The sequence below is a fragment of the Sus scrofa genome, chromosome 12, assembly GCF_000003025.6.
Source record: "Sus scrofa isolate TJ Tabasco breed Duroc chromosome 12, Sscrofa11.1, whole genome shotgun sequence".
Taxonomy (NCBI): Eukaryota; Metazoa; Chordata; class Mammalia; order Artiodactyla; family Suidae; genus Sus; species Sus scrofa.
Genome location: NC_010454.4, coordinates 17,869,262 through 17,889,483, shown reverse-complemented (window position 1 = coordinate 17,889,483; position 20,222 = coordinate 17,869,262). Strand labels below are relative to the sequence as shown.

Genomic DNA, 20,222 nt, shown 5'->3' with positions numbered 1-20,222 from the left:
AAGGCACAAAAAGCCACATTGCCACCATTTACCGCCTTTGACAAGGACCTGCGGAGCTGCATAGGAAATCACTGGCAAAGCTCCTAAGCGGTTCTGCCACTTGTTAGTGGTGTGAATCTCGGCAAGTTATCCAACGTCTCCGAGTTGCCATTTCCTCATCCCCACAATGGGGATGATAATATCTGCGTCACGAGAGTTGCTGGGATGAGAACCCTGAGATATTATGTGAGGTAACACGTGCTCAGCACTGACTATATACCAAGCACTACTGTCTTCCTTGTACAGTAAGGAAAAGTACGGCATGGTGCCTGGGACAGAAGTACTTGTTAGGGGGCAGAGGAAGACTCGCTATGCTTCTGAGGGAAGGAAGATTTCTCGCGATACAGGGGGGAAGACGAGGAGGCAGCTGGGAAGAGAGGAGAGGAGAGAAGGTGCTGGAGTTCCCGTCGCTTGCTCAGCCGTTAACGAACCCAACCAGCATCCATGAGGACGCGGGACTGATCCCTGGTCTTGCTCAGTGGGTTAAGAGCCGGCGTTGCCGTGAGATGTGGTGTAAGTCCCAGACATGGTTCGGATCCCGAGTCGATGTGCTTGTGGGGTAGGCCAGTGACTACAGCTCCCATTCAAGCCCTAGCCTCGGAACCTCCACATGCCACAGGTGTGGCCCTGAAACGGGGCGAGGGGGCGGGGGGGAGGTGAACACAGACATTCCAGAGGAACTGGTTGGTGCCCCTTCCTCAGGAATCTTTCCTAATGCACGACCCACTTTCTCCTTCGGCCCCCACCCACACCTGGCCACCCGGCTGCAGGGCTTTCACGTTTCCCCATCCACATCCATCTTTCTCCTTCCAGTGCAAACGTTTCTCAGGGACAAAGTCCCTGTCCTAGTCTTCTTCATACCCCAGCACTTACTACAGCGCTGACACTCAGTGGGCATGGCCCTCGGTAAATCACTGGGCATGAATTCGTGAACTTTCATCCACTGTGATTCCACAATGCATTTTCCCGTGTTGCCTACGTTACTCGGATTCTCATAAGGCACTCCCCGTGTTAGAAAATGTTCAGAAAATGTGCTGCGTTTAAGACCCTGTATTGATACTGCTACCACAACCTCCTGCTTTAGGGACCCAATGGGCCTGCTCTCAGATGTGTCAGTTCAAAAACAGAACAAAACGAAACACTGACCCTGGAGCTCCTTCCCCAAGGTCGGCACCAGCAAATTACCGAGGGGATGAGGGAGGCCACCACAGACAGGCATCCGCAGGAACTGATCCTCTAGCTCCAGACCACCCTCGACACCTGCATTAATTAACCTGAAATGAACTATGTGAAACTGGATTTCTGAATTCAGCGAAGGGAGTCTTTTCCAAAGCCAGGTTTAGAAGAAGCTCTTCACCTTAAGTCTAAAATGCCCATTCAGGCCCCTGAACATACCCGCTCTCATTCCCTGGAGTCACAGAGAAATCACAGAATGTCCTGGCTGCACGAGTATAAAACCCACATCTCCTACTGAAGAGCAGTCAGGAAAGAACGTATACAGAATTGTATATCCTTGTATGTATGTATTCTCTTTAAGGTTTCCACACTACAGCTGAACACAAACCACATCTTTTTCCGTATCTTGAAGGTTGCTATCGGCCAAGAGAATTCACGTTCCAGGTATATACCTTCTGAACAATAATGTTCTGGGAGGTGGGGAGAGAAGGGCCTGCCTGCGGTGGGTGTTCGGGAATTCGTTCTGCTTTGCCACGTCAAAGAAGCTAATGGTTGAGGAAGCAGCCACACCTTTTGCTCCCTGAAGAATTCTGTGCTCAACTCAGTTATTGGCAGCTCTGTGTTGCGTACTCAGTTATAAGCAGCTAGGACTTTGCCCAGGAGCAGGAAACAAAGTTAAATTCAAAAGGAGAATTTCACGGACCATGCGCATACTGGAGAAGCGGGACTGGGATTAGCCATGGGATTCCGTGACAATGCTAACCTGGCTGTTTGCTTGGTTCTCTGGTTGCCCATGCCCAAGACCAGTACTATGGAAAGGAGAGCATTTCATTGCTGAGTTAGACCCGGCTCTTGGCCTCTTTGTACCTTAGTTTCCTCATTGGAAAACAAAGGGACCCCTCTGGAATTCATACTGGACTTAGGCCCAGCTAACCAATAACTGTTGGATTTTCTTTTCATTCTTTTTATTTTGTCTTTTTGCCACTTTTTGAGCTGCTCCCATGGCATATGGAGGTTCCCAGGCTAGGGGTCCAATTGGAGCTATAGGCACCGACCTACACCAGTGCCACAGCCACTCGGGATCCGAGCCGCGTCTGCAATCTACACCATAGCTCACGGCAACATCAGGTCCTTAACCCCCTGAGCAAGGCCAGGGATCGAACCCGCAACCTCATGGTTCCTAGTCGGATTCATTAACCACTGAGCCACGACGGGAACTCCTGATTTTTTTTTTTTTGTTTTTCTTTCTTTGGCCGCCCCGTGGCATATGGAGTTCCCAGGCAAGGGATCAGATCCGAGCCACAGTTGTGACCTACACAGCAACTGCAGCCATGAAGGATCCTTAACCCACTGTGCTGGGCCAGGGCTCCAACCTACATCCCAATGCTCCTGAGATGCTGCTGATCCCATTGCTCCACAGCGGGAACGCCTGTCTTAGGTTTTAATGCATAGGGTTCTTTTTACATGTATTCATCTTCTATTGCACTTACAACTTGTGTAAAAACTGCATTCCATGCCAGGCTTGAAACGTTCCAAAGCTCACTTCTGTGATTAAATTGCAACCAAGATTTCTACAAAAAAGACACAAGCAAAAGAAGAAAAACATTTATTCTGTCCGAACATTTAACCATTGGCACTAATTCTAATCTATACAGGATGACACATAACCTCAATACTCCCTCCACACATTAAAGAACTCTCACTGCGGAGGACATCTGCTCGGGAATTATACACATTCATGATTATTTACGTGGTGCATCAGATACAAAAGAGCAAAGGTTCGACAAATATTTGTGCTACGTGATCTTTATTTCCCCAGAGAAGGGCAGCACGCTTGACATTTGGGGCTGGATAGTTCTTTGCTGGGGGCTCTCCTGTACACTGCAGGATGTGTGGCAGCATCTCTGGCCTCGTTCCACTGGATGCCAGCAGTACATCTACCGTTCTGACAGCCAAAAATTATCTCTGGACATTGCCAAATGTCACCTGCGTGCAAAATCACCCTGGTTGAGAGCCACTGCTCTATGATTAGTCACTCCGATATGTGCAATAATTCCCAGGCTAATCTTTACTAGAGACAAAAAGAGATTTCCTCCATCGTTTTTGTAGCAATTTTAGTATTCCAAAATGAGTAACAAATTACTTTCATTAAACAAATAGTCTTTATAACAATTCCAACATAATGACGTTTATAGTTGCAACTTACACATATTGCAAAAAAGGTAGCGATTCAAATGTACGTCTTTCAATAGATTGTATTTTGTTGCAGGATAAGTCCCTAGGAAAAGGAAAAGGAAAATAGCGCCTCAATTAGCTACTACATTTCCAATTAGTAGGAATAACCAGTAGAGCTTAGAATGATACCAATGAACAAGCAGCTTTTGTCTCAACGCTAAACCTTAGGAAATGTGACTTGAGCCTTCCAGAGCCCCTAACCCTCTCTTCACCTCTCTTAAGTGTCACACCTTCACGAGCTTCATAAGCAAAATATACAACTATGGACCTTGATAGATCTTCGAGGTAAGCTTTCCCAAGAGCAGAAGACTTGATTAGATGACCTTTCATGGTCTCGTCGAAGTCTAGATGATGAGCTCAAAGTTTTAATCTCCACAAGTAATTTCTTACAGTAAAAGGAATATTCTTACATTTACACCCCTCCCAGTTTCATCGTGTTTTTCTAGGCCAATTCAACACCAGAAGAAATCAAAGATATCCTTCTTGGGAGCTCCCATCGTGGCTCAGGGGAAACACATCTGACCGGCATCCAGGAAGATGCGGGTTCCATCCCTGGCCTCACTCAGTGGGTGAAGGAGCTGAGCTGCGGTGTAGGACACAGACGCGGCTGGGATCTGGCCTTGCTGTTGTAGTCTGGAGGCTGCAGCTCCAATTCGACCCTTCAAACCCTAGCCTGGGGAATTCCCTATGCCACAGGTGTGGCCCTTAAAATAAAATAAAATAAAATAAAAACATATCCTTCGATACAACTTGAAAGGAAGGTACTCCTCTCGTTAACATGTAACTCCAAACTAACCCAGTACTGTACTTTTTTTTTCATACTGACTTTCACTTGAAAATACTCACTGTTGACCGTAGTAGCTATCTTACGTCCTAACGATTCCAGCTTAGTCTCTCATTTCATCTGGGGGGGTATAACTGTCTTGACTGGTGTTTGCATCACTAGTCTCTCCCTTTCTAAGCCATCCTGTACACAATCGCCACATTAACTCTACACAGGTGATTCTCAAATATCAGCATCATTTGGGAACTTACTGAAGATACAAATACTCACCGCTACTCTGGACCAATTGAATCGGTAACTATGGGGATGGAGCTTGCGGGGTTTTTTCCCTTTTCTTTTCGTCTTTCCAGGGCCGCACACACGGCATATGGAGGTTCCCAGGGTAGGGGTCCAAGAGCAGGTACGGCTGCCAGCCTACACCACAGCCACAGCAATGCGGGATCCGAGCCTCGACTGTGACCCACACCACAACTCATGGCAAAGCCAGATCCTTAACCCACTGAGCAAGGCCAGGGATCGAACCTGCACCCTCATGGATGCTAGTCGGGTTCGTTAACCGCTGAGCCAGGACGAGAACTCCCTGGAGCTTGTGTTTTAACAAGCCTCCAACGGATTGACTCTGTTGTAGGCTAAAGATTGTTCTAGAGCTCTGCTCTGGTAACGTGACAGGGCGGGTTATCCTTGGCTCAGCCTCCCAAACCCTAGAGGATCTGGCTCTAATCGCCCACTCTCCCACTTGTACTCTACAGGTACTCAACAGTATTTTTCCCGTGTTTTGCCTTTCTCCCACTTGCCTTTGCAAGCTTATTCTTCCCACGATGTCTCATGATACCCAAGGGCCTTTCCCGGTCTCATTTAAACAGCACTGTTTTTGTAAACAATTATCTCCCCTGATCCAATTTTTTGGATCTTTTTTCCCTCTTCCATGCACCAAAACAACTCATAGCACTCACCGCCCTGATCCATTTCTTCTTTGGAAGATAGCCTCTTTTGCATCCCAGTTCCTCTCAGCATAAACACCATGAAAGTTTGGACTAGATCCTGCTCGTGTGCATTGTCTTATTTTTCTTTTTTTCTTTTTTGCTTTTTAGGGCCGAACCCGCAGCATATGAAGGTTCCCAGGCTAGGGGTCTAATCGGAGCTACAGCTGCCAGCCTACGCCACGGCAACTCCAGATCCTAGCCCGGTCTGTGACCTACATCACAGCTCACAGCCAAGCAAGATCCTTAACCTGCTGAGCAAGGCCAGGGATCGAACCCGCAACCTCACGGTTCCTAGTCAGATTCCTTTATGTGGCGCCATGACGGGAACTCCTCGTCTCTCCTTTTTAAGCCAATGCATGGACATAAAGCAAATGCTAATATTTACAAAATAAACATACATCTGGGGAGTAAATAAGAGAAATAGGGAGGAAATGACTGCTTTAAAAGAAGTGCAGTTTTCTTACTTCATGGCTCCCTCTTCGGGCCTCTACAGCACCCTGTCATCCTTCAGTGCTTCTCTAGTACGGTCTGCACTTACATGTGTATTTTTCTGGTGAGATCGTGAGTGGCTAGAAGGAATCCTGTCTTACCCACCCTTATGTTTACCACACTAGGCACAGGGCCTGACATTCTTTTTCGGCTTTTTTATACATTGGTTTTGTTTTTCGGTTTTTGGTTTTTTTGCCTTTTCTAGGGCCACTCCTGCAGCATGTGGGGGTTCCCAGGCTAGGGGTCCAATCGGAGCTGTAGCCACCGGCCTACGCCACAACCACAGCAACGCCAGATCCGAGCCGCGTCTGCAACCTACACCACAGCTCATGGCAACACAGGACCTTTAACCCACTCAGCGAGGCCAGGGATCAAAACTGAAACCTCACGATTCCTGGTTGGATTTGTAAACCACTGAGTCATGACAGGAACTCCAACTTAATGTGTTCTTGACAATACTATTTACATAATTCATCTGCTTAAATATTGAAATGTTCATTTAGGTTCAATTTCCAAAATTATGAGTTTGTGGCATTTGTATTCATCTACGTGCTCTATAATTTCTTGTCCTATAGGTGACAGTTTGAGAGGTTAACTTTAATTCCTCTTGTCTTACTACACTAACTTTTTCAAACCTTTCTATAAAAGCCAGATATTTAGGATTTGCAGGCCACATACAGTTTGTTGCATATTTCTCTTTCTTTCTCTCTCACTTTTTTTCATTCACAGCCCTTTAAAAATCGTCCTCAACTTGTGGACTCTATAAATAAAAGTGGACCAAGGGCCAGATTTGACCCATGGATCCTAAACTCAATTTTAATGGATAATAGAGGAACACTTCTAAGGTTCATGTGCCTGTGTATAATGGCTCAGGCCTCATTACCACTCTTCCTCTACAACCAAAGGGTGTTTTTCTATTTACATCTTATCTCGATAATTAAAAAAATTTAAATGCCCGGCAGATATTTAACTAGAGATGGGCTGGGGCCCTACGCAGACTTACAGAATTGTAGAATTTTCTGGCTGGAAGAAATTGTTGCGATGATCTAACTAGAACCCATTAATTACTTTATAGATACTCTACTGTATAGAGAAGAACTCACAAGTACATATGATTAACTAATTAACTTACAAATACCAGAGGGACAGCAAGCCTTCAAACGAATCCTTATGTAATTCGATCAAAGCATTATCCCTGAGAATTCTGAAAAATGAAAAGGTTATTTCTGGATCAAAATGCAAAATAACTACAACTATTTACTACATAGGACCGACTCCCAGATGGGGGGAAAACATGGGTAATGGTGACACCTAAACGCCATAATACTTTTTTTTTTTTTTAATATCTTTTTAGGGCCATACTAGTGGCACATGGAGGTTCCCAGGCTAGCAGTCAAATCAGAACTGTAGCTACACGAGAGCTACAGCAATGCTGGATCCGAGCTGCGTCTGTGACCTACGCCACAGCTCATGGCAACACCGGATCCTTAACCCACTGAGCAAGGCCAGGGATCAAACCTGCAACCCCATGGTTCCTAGTCGGATTGGTAACCACTGAGCCACGATGGGACTCCCCTAATTCTTTTCTATTTATTTATTATTATTTTTTTTTAATGGTTATGGCCACACACAGGCTAGGAATTGAATCTGAGTGGCAGCTGCCACCTACGCCATGGCTGCGCCAAATACTCGGTCCTTTAACCCACTGTGCCTGGCCGGGGATCAAACCCTCACCTCTCAGACACCTGAGCCACTGCAGTAGGACTCTTAACCCACAGTGCCACAGCAGGAACTCCCACCCCCATTGTTTTAAAATGATTTTTATTTTTTCCATTATAATGGATTTACAGTGGCCTGTCAATTTCTACTCTACAGCAAAGTGAATCTGTCATACACACATGTATTCTTTATCTCACATTATCCTCCATCATGTTCCCTCACAACCCAATTCTTATTTAACTTAGGGATGGTGATCTCTGCTCTGTCTTAATTTAATTTATTAGTATTATTTTTTTTTTAATTTTGACTGGGCCCACAGCATGTGGAAGTTCTCGGGCCAGGATTCAAACCTGCACCACAGCTGTAATCAGAACCACTGCAGTGATAACATCAGATCCATAACTGCTAGGCCACCAGGGAACTCCCTGCTCTGTTTTCATTTCAGCCTTTCTTCTCATGCCCTCCTTTGTGTCCTTCTCTCCCTCCCCTGCTCTCTCTCCCCTCCCCCACTCTGTCTCTCTCTCTCTCTCTCTCTCTCTCTCTCTCACACACACACACACACACACACACACACACACACACGAACCCATCCACTCTTCCCACCAAATCACATAGTTAATGTCTACTCTTTAGATCACGAAGTCTCTGTTACAACTCAGCGCTGGTTGGCATCAACCTTGCAGAGCTGGTTGTGCTCCTTGCTGGGGCCTGCTGCCTCTGCCTCCTGATTCAGCTGGTGGGGGCATCAGGGGACCCGAAGGGTGCTGAGGGGCTGAGTGTAGGCCTTGGACTTCTGGGGCGAGTGTGGGATAAGGAAGAGCACCTGCCGGGACCCCTTGCTCCCGAGGCAGAGCTGAGAGTCCTGGGGAAACGTCTCCGCCATGCTGCAGAGCTAGCAGGAGCCTCAAAAAGACAGCAACTTTTGCCTGACTGGCAGGAACTGCAGAACCCAAAGGACTGACAGTGGGAAACCCGGTGGAGACGGGATTAAGATGGCAGAATAGAAGGACTAGAGCTCAACTTCTCTCCTAAAAACAACAAAATTACAACCAAATGCTGAGCAATCTTCAACCAAATGGACTGGAAACGTTCCAAAAGATATCCCACTCCAGAAGACAAAGAGGAGGCCACATCAGGAGGCAGGAGGGGCGATTATGCCATAGAAGCAACACCATACGTCCCGGGTGGGACGCCGCACAGACTGGAAAGGAACTGGTTCACAGAGACTCACCCACACGAGTGAGAGTTCTGAGCCCCACGTCAAGTCCCCATGCCTGGGGATCTGGAATTGGAGAAAGAGCTCCCCAAGCATCTGGCACTGAAGGCCAGTGGGGCTTGTGTGCAAGAGCTCCACGGGACTGGGGGAAACGGAGACCCCATTCTTAAAAGGCACACACAGACTTCCACCTGCGCTGGGTCCCAGGGAAAAGCAAAGGCTCCAGAGGACTCTGGGTCAGACCTGACTGCAGGTCTTGGAGGATCTCCTGGAAAAACAGGGCATGAATGTGGCTTGTTGTGGGGGAAGGACATTGGAAGCAAAGCTCTTGGGAATATTCATCAGCAGGTGTTCCTCTGGAGGTGGCCATTTGGGAAAAATCTGGACCCGCCCATCAGCACTGAGAAGCCCCAAGCCAAACTACAATCCAGGTGGGATCACAGCCCCCCCACCCCACCCCCAGGCACACAACCACATCTAATCTCACCCAGAGACAAAGCCAGAGGGATAGGAATCAGCTACACCTACCAGTGGGATAGGAATCAGCTACACCTACCAGTGGGAGGCACCACTCCCTCCCATCAAGGAAGCCCACAGCAAGCCCCCTGGACCAACTTCAGCCACAAGGGGGGCAGACACCAGAAGTAAGAGAGGCTACCGCTCTAGCATCTGCAAAAAAGGTCACCACACCAAAAACCTATAAAAAGGAAAAGACAGCCAAATATACTCAGAGAAGGGAGAAAGAAAAACCCCCAGAAGAACAGCCAAGGGATCAGGAGATTCTCAGCCTCCAGGAAAAAGACTTTAGACTGTTGATGCTGAAGATGATGCAAGACATTGGAAATACACTGGAGGCGAAGATGGACAATTTACAACAATCACTGAGCAAAGAATTACAAGATATAAAACTTAAGCAAGAAGAGATGCAAAATACAATTAACTGAAATAAAAAATTCACTTAGAAGCAGCCAACAGCAGATTACAGGAGGCAGAAGAATGAATAAGCCAGGTGGAGGACAGACTAGTGGAAATCGCTGATGCAGAACAGAAAAGAGAAAAAAGACGGGAAACAAATGAAGAGAGGCTCAGAGAACTCTGGGACAACGTTAAATGCACCAACATCCGTATCACAGGGGTGCCAGAAGGAAAAGAGAGAGAGAAAGGGACAGAAAAAACATTCAAAGAGATAATAGCCGAAAACTTCCCTAACACGGGAAAGGACCCACTCACTCAAATCCAGGAAGCACCACGAGTACCATATAAAATAAACCCAAGGAGGAACACCCCGAGACACATACTAATCAAACCGACCAAAATTAAAGACAAAGAGAAAAGACTGAAAGCAGCCGGGGAAAAGAAACAAATAACATACAAGGGAACCCCGATAAGGCTATCGGCAGATTTCTCAGCAGAAACTCTGCAGGCCAGAAGGGAGTGGCATGACATACTTAACGTGATGAAAGGAAAAAACCTCCAGCCGAGATTACTTTACCCAGACAGGCTCTCATTCAGATTTGAAGGAGAAATCAAAAGCTTCACAGAGAAGCAAAAGCTAAGAGAATTCAGCAATGCTAAACCAGCTTCACAACAAATACTAAAGGAACTTCTCTAGGCAGGAAAGAAAAGGCCACAACCAGAAACAAAAATACCACAAATGGCAAGGCTCACCAGCAAAGGTATAATATATACAGTAAGGATAAAAAATCGTCCACACACAATTATGCCACCAAAGTCAGAAGAGGAGGGTACAGATGCAGGACACTGGAGATGCCCTCGCAATTAAGAGACCAACAACGTAAAACAACCTCGCATATGTTTAGACTCTCCTATCAAAACTTCACAGCAGCTGCAAATCAAAAATCTACAATTGATACACAAACAATAAGAAAAATCAACCCAAATACAACACTAAACCACAAGAGGAGAGAACAAGAGAAGAAGGGAAGAAAAAAGAGCAACAAAAACAAATCCAAAGCAATTAATACAATGGCAATAAGAACACACATACCAATAATTACCTTAAATGTTAATAATGGACTAAACGCCCCAACCAAAAGACACAGACTGGCCGAATGGATACAAAAACAAGACCCACATATATGCTGTCTTCAAGAGACCCTCTTCACTCCCAGGGACATATCCATACAAATCGAAAGCGAGAGGATGGAAGAAAATATTTCATGCAAATGGGAATCAAAAGAAGCTGGAGTAGCACTACTCATAGCAGACAACATAGACCTTAACATGAAGACTATCTTAAGAGACAAGGAAGGTCACTACCTAATCATCAAAGGATCAATCCAAGAAGAAGACATATAACAATTCTAAATATCTACACACCCGACATAGGATCACCACAATATGTAAGGCAACTGCTAACAACCTCAAAAGGACAAACCGACGATAACACAATCACAGTGGGGGACTTTAACACCCCACTTACAGCAATGGACATATCATCCAGACAGAAAATCAATAAGGAAACACAGGCCCCGAATGAAGCCTTAGACCAGATGGACTTAATAGCTACTTATAGGACATGCCATCCAAAAAGCAACACACTCTTCTCAAGTGCACATGGAACATTCTCTAAGACTGATCACATCCTGGGCTACAAATCATGCCTCGGTAACCTTAAGAAAATTGAAATCATGTCAAGCCTCTTTTCCCACCACAATGCACTATGACTAGAAATCAACAACAGGAAAAAAACTGCAAAAACCACAAACACGTGGAGACTAAACAACACGCCACTAAACTACCAATGGATCACTGAAGAAATCAAAGAGGAAATTTAAAAATACCCGGAAGCAAATGACAACAAAGATACGACACTCTAAAACCCATGGGGTACAGCAAAAGCCGTTCTGAGAGGAAAGTTTATAGCAATACAAGCCTACCTCGGGAACCAAGAAAAAGCTCAAATAAACAAGCTAACTTTATATCTAAAGCAGCTCGAGAGAGAACAGACAAGACCTAAAGTTAGTACAAGGAAAGAATTCATAAAGACCAGAGCAGAAATCAATGAAATGGAAACGAAGAAAACCACAGAAAAGATCAATGAAACAAAAAGCTGGTTCTTTGACAAGATCAACAAAACTGACAAACCCTTAGCCAGACTTATCAAGAAAAAAAGAGAGAGGACTCAAAGCAATAAAATTAGAAGTGAAAAAGAAGAAGTAACAACGCACATCACAGAAATACAAAGGATCATAGGAGACTACTATATGCAACTATACGCCGATAAAACGGAAAACCTAGAAGAAATGGACACATTCTTAGAAAAGCACAATCTTCCAAGACTAAACCAGATGAAACAGAAAAGATGAACGGACCCATCACAAGTCCTGAAATGGAAACTGTGATTAAAAACACTTCTCCAACAAACAAAAGTCCAGGACCAGGCGGCTTCACAGGCAAATTCTATCAAACACTTAGAGAAGAGCTAACACCTATCCTTCCGAAACTATTCTAAAAGATGGAAGAGGAAGGGACACTCCCAAACTCATTCTATGAGGCCACCATCACCCTGATACCAAAACCAGACAAAGACACCACACAAAAAAAGAAAACTACAGGACAATTTCATTGAGGAACATAGATGCAAAAATCCTCAACAAGATACCAGCAAACCGAATCCAGCAATACATTCAAAAGGATTGTACCTCATGATCAAGTGGGATTTATCCCAGGGATGCAAGGGTTCTTCAGTATCCACAAATCAATCAGTGTGATACACCGCATTAACAAACTGAAGAATAAAAACCGTATGATCCTCTCAATAGATGCAGAAAAAGCCTATGACAAAACACAACACCCATTTCTGATAGGAAAAAAAAAAAAAAACCTTCAGAAAGTGGGCATAGAGGGAACCTACCTCAACATAATAAAGGCCATATATGACAAACCCAGAGCTAACATCATCATTCTCAGTGGTGAAAAGCTGAAAGAATTCCCACTGAGATCAGGAACAAGACAAGGATGTCTGCTCTCACCACTACTATTCAACATCGTTTTGGAAGTCCCAGCCACAGCAATCAGAGAAGTAAAAGAGATAAAAGGAATCCAAACTGGAAAGGAAGACGTAAAACTGTCACTATGTGCAGATGACATGATACTATACCTAGAGAATCCTAAAGACTACCAGAAAACTGTTAAAGAGCTCATCAATGAAGTCGGCAAAGTCGCAAGATACAAAATTAATATACAGAGCTGCCCTTCTCTTCTCTTTTCCCAAACCATATTGCGAAGCCCCATACAGAACTACAGGAGGGTTAGGGCTGCATATGAAGTCCTTTGATTTTTTGCCCACGTTAAATTTTTTTAAAAAGCTAAAATGTGGGAGTTCCCATCATGTCTCAGCAGTTAGCAAACCCGACTAGCATCCATGACCACACAGGTTCGATCCCTGGTCTTGCTCAGTCAATTAAGGATCTGGCATTGCCATGAGCTGTGGTGTATATCACAGATGCGGCTCGGACCCTGTGTTGCTGTGGCTGTGGTGCAGGCTGGCGGCCACGGCTCCGATTGGACCCCTAGCCTGGAAACCTCCCTGCGCCACAGGTGTGGCCCTCAAAAGACAAAACCGGAGTTCCCGTCGTGGCGCAGTGGTTAACGAATCCGACTAGGAACCATGAGGTTGCGGGTTCGATCCCTGCCCTTGCTCAGCGGGTTAATGATCTGGCGTTGCCGTCAGCTGTGGTGTAGGTTGCAGACGCGGCTCGGATCCCGCGTTGCTGTGGCTCTGGCGTAGGCCCTTGGCTACAGTTCCGATTTGACACCTAGCCTGGGAACCTCCATATGCCGCGGGAGCAGCCCAAGAAATAGCAAAAAGACAAAAAAAAAAAAAAAAAAAGTTTTGGAAGTCCTAGCCACAGCAATTAGACAAACAAAAGAAATAAAAGGCATCCATATAGGAAGAGAAGAGATCAAACTGTCACTGTATGCAGATGACATGATGCTATACATAGAAAACCCTAAGGACTCAACCCCAAAACTACTTGAACTGATTAATAAATTCAGCAAAGTAGCAGGATATAAGATTAACATTCAGAAGTCAGTTGCATTTCTGTATACCAGCAATGAAATATTAGAAAGGAATACAAAAATACGATACCTTTTAAAATTGCACCTCACAAAATCAAATACCTCGGAATACACCTGACCAAGGAGGTAAAGGACCTATATGCCGAGAACTATAAAACTTTAATCAAAGAAATCAAAGAAGATGTAAAGAAATGGAAAGATATTCCATGTTCCTGGATTGGAAAAATCAATATTGTGAAAATGGCCATACTACCCAAAGCAATCTACAGATTCAATGCAATCCCTATCAAATTACCCATGACATTTTTCACAGAACTAGAACAAACAATCCAAACATTTATATGGAACCACAAAAGACCCAGAATCGCCAAAGCAATCCTGAGAAACAAAAACCAAGCAGGAGGCATAACTCTCCCAGACTTCAAGAAATACTACAAAGTCACAGTCATCAAAACAGTGTGGTACTGGTATCAAAACAGACAGACAGACCAATGGAACAGAATAGAGAATCCGGAAATAAACCCTGACACCTATGGTCAATTAATCTTTGACAAGGGAGGCAAGAACATAAAATGGGAAAAAGAAAGTCTATTCAGCAAGCATTGCTGGGAAACCTGGACAGCTGCATGCAAAGCAATGAAACTAGAACACACCCTCATACCATGCACAAAAATAAACTCCAAATGGCTGAAAGACTTACATATACGACAGGACACCATCAAACTCCTAGAAGAAAACATAGGCAAAACACTCTCTGACAGCAACATGATGAATATTTTCTCAGGTCAGTCTCCCAAAGCAATAGAAATTAGAGCAAAAATAAACCCATGGGACCTCATCAAACTGAAGAGCTTTTCCACAGCAAAGGAAACCCAAAAGAAAACAAAAAGACAACTTACAGAATGGGAGAAAACAGTTTCAAATGATGCAACTGACAAGGGCTTAATCTCTAGAATATATAAACAATTTATACAACCCAACAGCAAAAAAACCAATCCATCAATGGAAAAATGGGCAAAAGAACTGAATAGAGGGAGTTCCCGTCGTGGCGCAGTGGTTAACGAATCCGACTAAGAACCATGAGGTTGCGGGTTCGGTCCCTGCCCCTTGCTCAGTGGGTTAACGATCCGGCGTTGCCGTGAGCTGTGGTGTAGGTTGCAGATGCGGCTCGGATCCTGCGTTGCTGTGGCTCTGGTGTAGGCCGGTGGCTACACCTCCGATTCAACCCCTAGCCTGGGAACCTCCATATGCCGCGGGAGCGGCCCAAGAAATAGCAACAACAACAACAACAACAACAAAAGACAAAAAGACAAAAGACAAAAAAAAAAAAAAAAAAAGAACTGAATAGACATTTCTCCAAAGAAGATATACAGATGGCCAACAAACACATGAAAAAATGCTCAACATTGCTGATTATAAGAGAAATGCAAATCAAAACTACCATGAGATATCACCTCACACCAGTCAGTATGGCCATCATTAATAAATCCACAAATAACAAGTGCTGGAGGGGCTGTGGAGAAAAGGGAACCCTCCTGCACTGTTGGTGGGAATGTAAACTGGTACAGCCACTATGGAGAACAGTTTGGAGATACCTTAGAAATCTATACATAGAACTTCCATATGACCCTGCAATCCCACTCTTGGGCATACATCCGGACAAAACTCTACTTAAAAGAGACACGTGCACCCGCATGTTCATTGCAGCACTATTCACAATAGCCAGGACATGGAAACAACCCAAATGTCCATCAACAGATGATTGGATTCGGAAGATGTGGTATATATACACAATGGAATACTACTCAGCCATAAAAAATGACATAATGCCATTTGCAGCAACATGGATGGAACTAGAGAATCTCATACTGAGTGAAATGAACCAGAAAGACAAAGACAAATACCATATGATATCACTTATAACTGGAATCTAATATCCAGCACAAATGAACATCTCCTCAGAAAAGAAAATCATGGACTTGGAGAAGAGACTTGTGGCTGCCTGATGGGAGGGGGAGGGAGTGGGAGGGATCGGGAGCTTGGGCTTATCAGACACAACTTAGAATAGATTTACAAGGAGATCCTGCTGAATAGCATTGAGGACTTTGTCTAGATACTCATGTTGCAACAGAAGAAAGGGTGGGGGAAAAAATGTAATTGTAATGTATACATGTAAGGATAACCTGACCCCCTTGCTGTACAGTGGGAAAATTAAAAAGATTATAAAAAAAAAAAACAAAAAAAAAAGACAAAACCATCAAACAAAAACTAAAATGTGCCCCAAATATACGTAACTGTTCAGTTTAATAATTACAAAACAAATCCTCTCGTGTAACACCATTCCCGTCAAGAAAGAAGACCACCAGCATCCCTTTGTTTTTCTATATATTTTAATTTTTACACCCTTGAAATTCTACACTTATGTATAAAATCTCAATCTTTTGAGACAAGAATCCCTTGAGAATGTCATAAGAGCAATGGTCCTTTACTCTAGGAAACTGAACTTTCTTGAATACATGCAAAGGTATGTAAGCAATTTCCATTTGTGGGCGATCCTTCTATGGCAGAGGTCTGTGAATAGAGTAGATTGAATTCAGAGGGCCGCACTTGGATGGGAAATCAAATTACATCCCAATTTTCACAAACCTCTAGCGAAAATGAGCATTTCCTTCCACTGTGAATGTAGGCAACAAACCACAGTGGACAGCAACACAGTGAATTTGGTCCCCAGGAGAAATCACAGATCATTTCATATCACACATTTGTTGCAGATCTTTTTTTTTTTACACACATCCTAATGAACATGGCAGCAGTTGCATGTACCGGTGCATGTAAGGAACCCAAAACACAGTGGCTATGAAGTAAACGGTGGCTGTAATACAGCCTAGTGGTTCGACATAGGAGCTCAGGGTTCCAAAGGCCTTGGTTCAAACGTTGGCTCCCCCACTTCATGAAGAGAGAGACCTTAGCCAACATGCTTCATTTCACCAAGACTCAGCTTCTTCATGGGGATAATGATACCTTCCCCCACTGGGCTGTTGTGAGGAGCGCATGAACCACCGGAACCACATAATGGGCTTAGGACCCACCCTGTCCGGCACTGTCAGCAGGCCCATTCATGCAACTCCCACTACTATTGTTACTTCCCAACAATGTGCAAAGCTCCTCCTAAGTGAGGTCTGATTCCTGATGCTCTGTTCATGCCAGATAAACCAAATCAACCTTAGGAAGCATATTACCTTTAAATCTTGATTGCACACACATGCTCCCTCCTCTCCCGCCCCCGCAAGACTCTCATCCTCTCAATTCCTCTGTTAATACTTCTCTTGCACATTTCTTGAACTATCATTTATTCTCATTGCTGCCTTGCAGTTATAATAGTTATTAGCCCTACCACTATATCTTGGGCTTTGAGTTAAGCATAGCATATTTATTACTATATCATTAATTTTATCTTTTGCCTGTTTTTTTTTTTTTTTTTTTTTTTTTTTTAGGACTGCACCCATGGCATATGGAGGTTCCCAGGCTAGGGGTCAAATCGGACCTGTGGCTGCTGGCCTATGCCACAGTCACAACAACACAGGATCCAAGCAGCATCTGCGACCTATACCACAGCCCTCGGCAACGCCAGATCCTTAACCCACTGAGCAAAGACAGGGATCGAACCTGCATTCTCATGGATGCTAGTCAAATTCGTTTCTACTGAGCTCGCCAGGAACTCATTAGTTGAATATATATCATTAATTTGAAAACTATTATGAAAACCATTTCAATATAATTGGTTTCCTTTGTCTTTCTAGATACTTGAACTTATTATACATTTATTGATTGATTTTTTTTAATAGAAATTTATTGTCTCTCAGTTCTGTAAGTGAGAAGTCAGAGACCAAGATGTTGGCAGGGGCACACCCTCTCTGAAGTTCCTAGAAGGATCTGTTCCAGTCCCCTCTCCTGATTGCTCATAGTTCCTTGACTTGTGGTAGCATAACTCCAGGGTTCACGTGGAGTTTGTTGTTGCTGTTGTTGTCTTTTTAGGGCCGCACCCATGGCACATGCAGTTCCCAAGCTAGGGGTTGAATCAGAGCTGCAGCCGCCAGCCACAGCCACAGCAACGTCAGATCCACGCTGCGTCTGCGACCTACACCATAGTTCACGGCAACGCCGGATCCTTAACCCACTGAGTAAGGCCAGGGATCAAACCCGCATCCTCATGGATACTAGGCGGGTTTGTTACTGCTGAGCCACAATGGGAACGCCTTACCTTATTATACAGTTAAAAACATTACCCCAAGGACAGAGCTTCTATAGATTGCCAATGAGATATACGTGGGGACTGGGGGTAGGTTAAGAAATCCTGCCCTGGGGAACCAGTGACCCCAAGTTAGGAACCTCTGTTTATAAGATACAAACCTCAAGCTAATTTAGAAATCCTCAAACCTCACTAGATTCATGTTATAGTGTACCGACTCCCAAACATGTGCTTTTTAAATACTGTAAATTTCAATTTAGTTTTTAAGAATGTGTAAACATATCTATATGCTCACCTGGCTCAAAATTCCAAAGGTATGGAGGACACAATCCAAGGTTTTGCTCTGACCCCTGACCCTCAGGCTACCAGCACGCTCCACTCCCCAGAGGAAACTAACGTTATCTATCTCTTGTGCCAAATGACTTTCATTTTTCTTACAAGTTTGAGAAATAAAATCTCCAAGTCAGATACCATCATGGACAATAAAAACTACATATAATATTTAGGAAATCTGTCAATTAAAAAAATTGGAGTTCCCATTGTGGCTCAGCAGGTTACGAACCCACCATAGTGTCTGTGAGGATGCGGGTTCAGGCCCTGGCCCTGCTCAGTGGGTTGAGGATCCAGTGTAACTGTGAGGTGCAGTGTAAGTCGCAGGTACAGCTCAGATCTCATGTTGCTGTGGCTGTGGCGTAGGCCTGCGGCTACAGCTCCAATTCAACCCCTAGCCTGGGAACTTCCATAAGCTGTGGGTATGACCCTAAGGAAGAAAGAAAGAAAGAAAGAAGGAGGGAAGGAGGGAAGGAGCAAAGGAGGGAGGAAAGAGGGTAGGAGGGAAGGAAGGAAGGAAGGAAGAGAAAGACAGACAGACAGACACACACACACACACACACATAGAATTTCAGTTAATAGATTGCTTTGAAATATGGAGAGGGGAAATACTTTTCACACAGCTTCCGACCTCAAAACTCTGGACCAAGAAGGACCTTACAGTGGAAGATGTTATCTTCATATTTGGAGAGAATATACTCACAGTGTCTCAACCCACTGGAATGCCTTCCATGTATTCCCATCAATGTAAGAAATAGCGTTTCCTTGGAAATCTCTGTGAAGAAACACAGTTCATAACTTTAATAGGCAGCAAAAGAATAAAGAGGATAAGTAAGAGAATCATGGCCACCTTGTGGGGACTATTCAAATGCAGAAAGGACCAGCTTTCTAATTTCCGCAGCTTTGCAGCTTCCAAGGGGGCACCGTTAGTAAAGACACAATGCGAGGCCACTGGCACCAACAATGAGGCATTACCTCGGAACCTGACTTCCTATCTGTCCGATTCCTTGGATAGATAATGCCAATTACTCTGTATGTAAGTTTCTTCGACCCAGTCACCTCAAATGACTCCTCCTGGGCGTTCCTGTCATGGCTCAGCAGAAACAAATCCGACTAGTATCCACGAGGATGCAGGTTCGATCCCTGGCCTCGCTCAGTCCGTTAAGGATCTGGCGTGCGCCGCGTAGGTCGCAGACACGGACGGCTTGGATCTGGCATTGCTTTGGCAACTGTAGCCCTGATTCGACCTCTAGCCTGGGAACTTCCACGTGCCGCAGGTGTGGCCCTAAGAAGCAAAATAAATAAATAAATAAATAAAAACTGAAATGACTCCTTCTACAAATCAATGAGAACAAAACAGCAAAAATGTATCAGTACCAGCAAAACAAAGAAATCCTAAGTCAGGCAACACCCACGCTTTGGCTCAGTGGCCTCTGAATCTCTCCAGGTATTAGAAGGGTAAAGGCAGTCAGAAATTAGAGGGACCAGTACGGAAATCTCGCTCAGACATATTGCACAGGAAAAAGCACACTGAACAAGGAGGAAAGTCATGAGCTCATTGGGGAAAAACAAAAAGGAAAGAGACTGGAAGGTAAGACATACATCCAAAGAGTAACGGGAGTTTTCTTATGCATGGGGTGGGATAAGTCCAAACAGATACCTGTAGGCCCATCTGCCTAGGGGACAGTTCCACTCAAACAGAAGCCTCCTGACTGCTTTATGCTCACCAGTACCCGAGGCCCAAAACTCCGCTCGCCTCCCTCCAACGGGTTCTCCTTCCAGACTGCTGTGTTTCCACCGGTTACACCATCCCTCGCATCAACATACGAGATTTTTCCCTTTCCTGGACTCCCCGCCCCAGCTCCAGTCAACTGCTAAATCTTGGCAGTTCTTCCTTCCTGGTGCTCTCAGCAGTTCCTTTCTACTCCCATCACACCCACTCCAACTGCTCACTTT

General features: G+C 44.6%; 1 protein-coding gene across 1 annotated transcript in view; it reads right to left on the bottom strand.

Annotated features, from left to right (window-relative positions):
- LOC102159591 (leucine-rich repeat-containing protein 37A) overlaps nucleotides 1-20,222 on the bottom strand; it is a 43,494-nt gene that overhangs the window by 16,951 nt on the left and 6,321 nt on the right. The window contains exons 3-6 of the mRNA XM_021066829.1: nucleotides 18,970-19,041; nucleotides 6,839-6,910; nucleotides 3,422-3,493; nucleotides 2,706-2,786 (exon numbers count right to left, since the gene is read on the bottom strand). Coding sequence (XP_020922488.1) covers nucleotides 2,706-2,786; nucleotides 3,422-3,493; nucleotides 6,839-6,910; nucleotides 18,970-19,041 — 297 coding nt within the window. The remainder of the gene's footprint in view (nucleotides 1-2,705; nucleotides 2,787-3,421; nucleotides 3,494-6,838; nucleotides 6,911-18,969; nucleotides 19,042-20,222) is intronic.